Source organism: Drosophila montana, unplaced genomic scaffold (assembly GCF_035044405.1).
Source record: "Drosophila montana isolate Dmon_TW-CO22-7 unplaced genomic scaffold, ASM3504440v1 contig_402_1, whole genome shotgun sequence".
NCBI classification, from domain to species: Eukaryota; Metazoa; Arthropoda; class Insecta; order Diptera; family Drosophilidae; genus Drosophila; species Drosophila montana.
The window spans coordinates 4,267,859-4,274,243 of record NW_026998739.1 but is presented as its reverse complement, the minus strand read 5'-3'; the positions used below and the strand labels follow the sequence as shown (position 1 = coordinate 4,274,243).

Genomic DNA, 6,385 nt, shown 5'->3' with positions numbered 1-6,385 from the left:
AAAGCATCGAAGAGATTTTAAAAATGAATACACAATTTACCCAGTTATAGTCCATCATTTGGCTACAGGGTATAAAAAATAGCTGAAATGGAAATATTGATGCTGAGGGTGGAAATAAAGTACGAGTAAAAGGAGTTTGGGTGCGAGAAAAGCGAACGCTGAGCACAGCAAATGCTGCCCCGAAATGTAATAAAAATCATGTAAGCAGATATGTACGTTCTGAATTTATGGGTCCTCAATGTAAACTTTTGAATGGTAATGGAAACAAACAGTCGGCAAAAATAAAAGACTTAAAAGTAAATGTGAAATCGAGCTACATATAGGCATAGGTAGATTGTGGAATAATATAATAATATAATTTAATTCCTTAGCACAAAAGTTATCCATGCCACAATGCTGTATAGAAAACCCTTGTAAAATTCTGTCACAAAGCTTCCATTAAAAAATTCAGTCACTTTTATTTTACTTACGCAATAACAAGCAGAAACGAATATTCTATCCAATAACCACATATTTTGAAATCAAAATCCTACGCTAAAATGCCGACACCCGAAAAACCCCGGGCTTCTGCAATGCAACCGCGCTACACTTTGACTAATTCGGCTCGTAACACCGTGGCGGAAAATGACGTCCGGCGGATTTCAGGTGCCCTAGAAAGGGACTCATATATGCCCGAAATGAAAACGGAGCCAGATCCAAAAGTCCTGAAGTTAAGCGCGAAAAGATCAAACGCGAACGAACCATGGGCGAAGAGGAAATGCCCGCCCAAAAAGCAGCATAAGCAGACAAAGCGGGAGGCTGCGATTGCCAAGTTCAAGAATATTGACTTCTCACATCGCGATTCGGATCCACAGCTGACCGTGCAAACGCTGGAGTTCCCGGATGCCAACATAAAGCGCACAGAGGTCGAGACGCGCGATATGTGTGGCAAGCGGGTGTTGACTAAGAAAACCGGATATGATTTTCTCAGCTCAAGTGTAATGGGCTTTCGGGATGGAGTCTTTACGGTGAACATGCAAGCGAAAAGCTGTTCGACAACCAGCATACCCGACAAGCCGGTCGACTCAGGCAAGATCACACAACGCTCCAATTTGGGCAAAAAGAAAGATGTGAATTCACAGGAAATGATTGACTCGTATCATGTGCCGTCCACGCGCCCGAAGAACTTTAAGGGCGACCAGTGGAAGAAGCCTTGCGAGGCTAGCTATGTGGTTGGAGCGCCGCGGCCGCACATTGGACGCTGTCCAGAAAATTTTCAGCAACTGTCCAAGTTGTCGCCGGTGCGTCAAAAGTTCTTCCTCACACAGGATCCGCGCAAGACGCACTGTCTGGTCAATCCGAGTGCGTTGCGCCACAAGAAACTGACCGAGGACCAGCAGTTCAAGCTGATTAGCAAGATGGTCAAGCATGGGGACAATGTGTGCGCCAGCACAGGCTCAGAGTCTTCCGATACGCACATATGCGAGGTAATTGATTTGGAAAATCCCGTGAATTTAGATTTTCAGGGCATGGACTATAAGAACACATACGAAAAGGACGAGCAGGAGCAACAAAATCAGCAGACCTATTGGCGAGTAGTGCGCTACATGGAACGGCGTCGTACCAAAAAGCAAACCGCGCAAAAGGTGGAAGCGGAATTACAAGCGGAACGTTTAGCGATTCCGGCCGAGTTTAATACTAAGATCAAGGATCTGCCAGTGCCAGAAGAGCCGCCACCAAAGGAGTTCAAGCTGGCCGAGCTGTTTCGCTCGCCAGATAAGCCAGCCAACAAAGAGAAGATCGCCGATGAGAAAAAGCGTCGTGAGGAGCGCTACAAGGACATTTATTTACGCAACAAGTACCGCAAAGCTGAGCGGGAGCTCGAGCAAAAAAAAATGGAGGCAGCCGCTATGGAGATTCAGGCACGCACCGTGGCTGAGAACGATCTGCTAGAGGATGTGGCCAAAATCGATGATGATATTGAGCGCAGTTTCCGCAAGTTTGAGTACATTCCACCAGTGATACGAAAGCGCAAGTTCTTCCCCAAAACGCTGACAGAGACCGAGCGCCTCAAGGCCATCATGCACAAGGAGAACTGTGTGCGCCGAGACCATGCCAGAGTAACACAGGAGTTCTTTTTGGAGCGGACGGGCAAGCTGAAGAAATTCCCCGATGTCGAACAGCGGCTGGCGTGCGAGGAGAGCATTGAAGGTAGCGTCGGCACTACGCCCAGCGAGCAGAGCAGCGATGATGAGGACTACCTGAAGGTGGGCAAAATTGGTGATAAATTCCAGCTGCGAGGCTTTCATTTCAAGCATGGTGATGGTCTGCGCGGCAAGCTGCATCATCATCAGATCATGGAGGGTCAGCGCACGGTGAAGGGTTGCCTAACCCGCGACGAGTGGCTCAATCAGCTGGCGCCCCGCAAGGAACCCATCAAGCTGGACGTTGAACGGGGCATTATAAAGGTGCTCGATCCGGATGATCCCAAATTGGATCTATTCCCACCGCAACCGATGCTCCTGCACAAACACGAACAGAAGAGTGCCATCAAGGAATTCATTGAAAAGCGTCTGGGCTTGCACTATCATCGTGTGCTGCGTAAGAATCTAAAACTTGTCAAGCCCAAATTGAAGTACCATGTCAAGAAGTTCAATCTCATTCGCTATGTATTTCCCGAAAAGATCATAGTGCCGCATGCAAAGGATCCTTTGGAGGCCGACATGGTTGACGTTTCCAAAGTAGAAACCACTTTGGAGTACATTGCCCTAAAGAGCAAAATGACCAAGGCGAAGCACCTCAAGAAGAAGCTGGCACGCATGGATCTGCTGGGCTTAACTTGTGTGGAGGCTAAACAGTTGCGCGAGCAATCGCCCTGTGATGCCAAAGTGGAGGAACTCGATGTCGACTGGGTGCCGCCACAGGAGATAATTAAAATGTCTGAGCACAGTGAGCAGGAGGAGGAGGAGGAAGAGTATCGCATGGAGGCCGGTAATGACAATGTGCCCATTGATCAGCGTGGTAACATGCCAGCCCCAATGTTTCGAGAGAAAACGCTTCTCGTCCATCCGAGACGACGTCGAGATTACGCCACAGAGCGTGTGCCCTCGGCCTTGTTTAACGACGCCATCCAAAACTCGGGCATGCCGATGTTGGAGAAGGTAATGCCTGATAACATCAAATTTGAAAATGTGCGCACCCCAAAGCGTCCCTACACTGACAAATTCGAGGCACGCCACCATCACGATCACTGGGACCCTACCCAGGCAAAGAGCGTTCATGTGCATTATCAAACCAAGACGGTATATCCAAAGATTACAGTACAGGAGCAAGCGGAAAGGGTGCCGATTGTGAATTTTATCAAGGCCAATCCGCCTTGTAAGAAATATATGAACGAGGACCTGACCATTCCTCGCTATGATTTCGAGAAGATGATCGCTGATCACTTGGCGGCCACTCGCACTGATAGCAAGGATGCAGCCAGAGAGGTAGTACTGGACCTGTGTCATCCGTATGATTTCGTTTTTCACTCACGGAACCCCGAAGAGCTGGCGACTCTTGATTTTCCGGGACGTAAACAGTACCTGGAATTTTTGCGCGAGACCCGCGAGGCTCTGTACGAGACCAAGGACATTGACCCTGCCGATGAGCACCTATTGGTCGACCGTAAGGCAATCGTGGCCGAGCTGGAGGAGGATTTGAAGAGCATTGAGGAATGCCTAAGCTCGCTTAGCAGCTCAGAATGCACAAATCTATCAAAAGACAGCGGCAGCTTTCTATTACTAGAAGACGAAACTAAGATACCTTTGGACTATATACGAAAGCCCTTGGTACCCTTCGAGGAAATGCGTCGCTCACGCTTTCAGGCAGAAGTTATTGACGCCGATGCTGAGGAGGAGAATCCCTTTCGCATGCTGCCGTTCTCCGGTCAACGCAAGGAGCAGGCAGCCATGCTGGGTCCCAAAGACTCTTTCTTTACATTTAGCTCACGCCTTCGCAATGGCTTGCGCCTCAGACTGGAGGTGCCGGTGCCGGATGTGCGTAACACCCTGATGGGGCCTGGCACAACTAAATACTATGGCTCCGTTATCACCGACCTCGATGAGAACTACATAGATGAGCTTAAAAGCCGCGCAACAGTGAAAACGTTTAATTTCAAGACAGGCGTGGAGCTGTTAAAGGTTGCGATGCGTCTAAAGTATGAGTCACTATTGATTCAAGGCAAAATGGTGCGCACCAAGATCTATGACACACTCAACGAGCGCCACTGGCAGCACATGAAGAATACCAAGCTCCTCTACGAAGGACTCTTCGCGAAATGGGAAAAGAAAGAATATAATGCGGCCATGACGCAGGTCTATCAAGTGAAGACTTATTACGAGATAACCGACAAAATGAAACAAGAATACCGCGAATTGGAGCGCGAACTCACAATGCTCAACATGGACATTGTGTTCATTGAGGGTCACTGGATACGTTGCGTGATGCTGCAGAACTTCCATTATCTGCTCGGCGAGGAGGAATGGCGAGCCGAGCACGATTGGATCCATTTAGTGCCAGTGAAAAAACGCGGCAAACTCGGCGGCGAAATCGAGGAATCCGAGATGGTTAGCATTGCTATAGAGGATGATGAGGATATAGAGTATGAACTGGAACCCTATGACCAGTCCATTGCCAAGCGTGCCATTGTCAATATTCGCGTAAGGGACAAGGATGATGCCTGGGCCATACGCGAGTTTTACTATGACGTCTACTTGCGCAATCTGCACCCTGTGTTGCAGGTATTTCCCGATGCGAAGACTTTCCTTCAAGGCATCGACAATTTAAAGAACAAGACGTTCATGCTGCTGCTTGAAATGCACTACACCTTGTCCATACACACCGAGCTGCAGGGTAGGCTGGAAACCTTTGTGGATTGGTGCGCACAGGACTTGAAAGAGAAGCAGGAGTATGTAGCACGCAAATCTGCCAAGAAGTTCTTCATGGAGGATCGCGCCATTGAGATGGAGGCACGAGTCAGACACTACCTCGATAAACCAATTCAGAACTCTTTTGCCGACGAGGAATTCAACAAGCATCGCGCCGTCCTCGCCGAAGTCTGGCGTCGCGTTGTGCCCGCCACGGTGCGGGGCTCCAGCGATGTGATTCCCAATGCCTCGGACATGGTGGCCGCCATCAGCACCGTTGTGCTGGAAATACTCGCCAAGTTTGAGCACATGGACATTGATAAGGTGCGCGAAGTGGAAGCGACACTTCGCAAGCGACGACGCTACCTGGAGAAGCTCTCGGCGCAGGCCTACCAGATTGAGCGTCGCATCGACATGGAAATGAAGAAGGTGCGTCGCAACCTTGAGCCGCCCTACAAGAAACCCAAACGTGTTGGACCACTCCAGAGACTGTATCTCAGGAAGCGTGTCAAAAAGATTATACTTCCACCCGTCGTCATCTCGGAGAACACAAGAAACTTTGTGCGCGCCTTTGCCGAGGACGGTGTCGTTAGCGAGGGCTTCACCCAAGACTCTGTGATGGTGCTGGACAACATGCAGGAGCAGATTGTTCCATTCTATTTCGATCATTTTCTCAAGCTCAACGGCTACACGCCCAATTATAATTTCAAGACAAACATTGAGCAACGTGATGGTATCGAAATTAATCGATTCCGTATACGGGAAGTTATACCAGATGTGATGCAAAAGGTCGAACATTGGGAGTACACGCACAAAAAGATCATGGAGGAGAATATTCAACGTAATCCAAAGATGTACGAGAATGTTAGCTAATTGACTGAATCAATAATTTTATGCTTCTCTTATAACAAATTTACAAAGTTTACCAGTTTTCAATTTGCAAACAAATAAAATTGCAGGTGCTTTCGCTCAAAGTCGGTTAGTCGGTTAGTTAATTACATAGCCGTAGGCTTAGAATATTCTACTATACTATTTTTTCTTCTTAATGCAAGACGATTTTCCTTAAAGTATGAGATATCCGTCTGGTGTTGCAAGATTCCTTGCGATCTTCATGTATCTTTTCTAGTTTTCGCACTCTTAAGTGTTACATTTACTTTTCTACTTACACTTCAATAATTTCCCGAAGTTTTCCGGAACAGCTTTCACTGAGCTCAGGTGTCGCTTAGCGGCAGTTCGCTCCCCCTCCCGCTCTTTCGCTCTCTCTCTCTCTCCCTCTCTCTGTCTCTCTCTCTCTCTATTGCGACCCTTCTGCTTACCCATTGTCCTACTCAGCTTCTCAAGTTTGTACTGCCTTGGTCGTCATTCATTTTGTTTGACTTGGCAGCAGCTGCATCGGCAATTTTCATTTTCTACCTGGTTTGTCCTACTTCATTGCCACCTGCATTGCCTAGTCTCTCTCTGTATGTGTGTGTCTTTCTCCCTCTGCTTGTATTTTTTAT

The 6,385-nt window shown here is 48.1% G+C and overlaps 1 protein-coding gene across 1 annotated transcript; it reads left to right on the top strand.

Moving 5' to 3' along the window:
- The first annotated feature begins 437 nt into the window (after positions 1-437).
- LOC135438993 (uncharacterized) lies at positions 438-5,860 on the top strand. Its single transcript, XM_064697568.1, has one exon. The coding sequence runs from the start codon at positions 540-542 to the stop codon at positions 5,757-5,759; it is 5,220 nt and encodes a 1,739-aa protein (XP_064553638.1). The 5' UTR covers positions 438-539; the 3' UTR covers positions 5,760-5,860.
- The last annotated feature ends 525 nt before the right edge of the window (positions 5,861-6,385 follow it).

What these genes read in the sequence shown, in the direction of transcription:
- LOC135438993 (XM_064697568.1), top strand. Translation starts at nt 540, where the DNA reads ATGCCGACACCCGAAAAACCCCGGGCTTCTGCAATGCAACCGCGCTAC.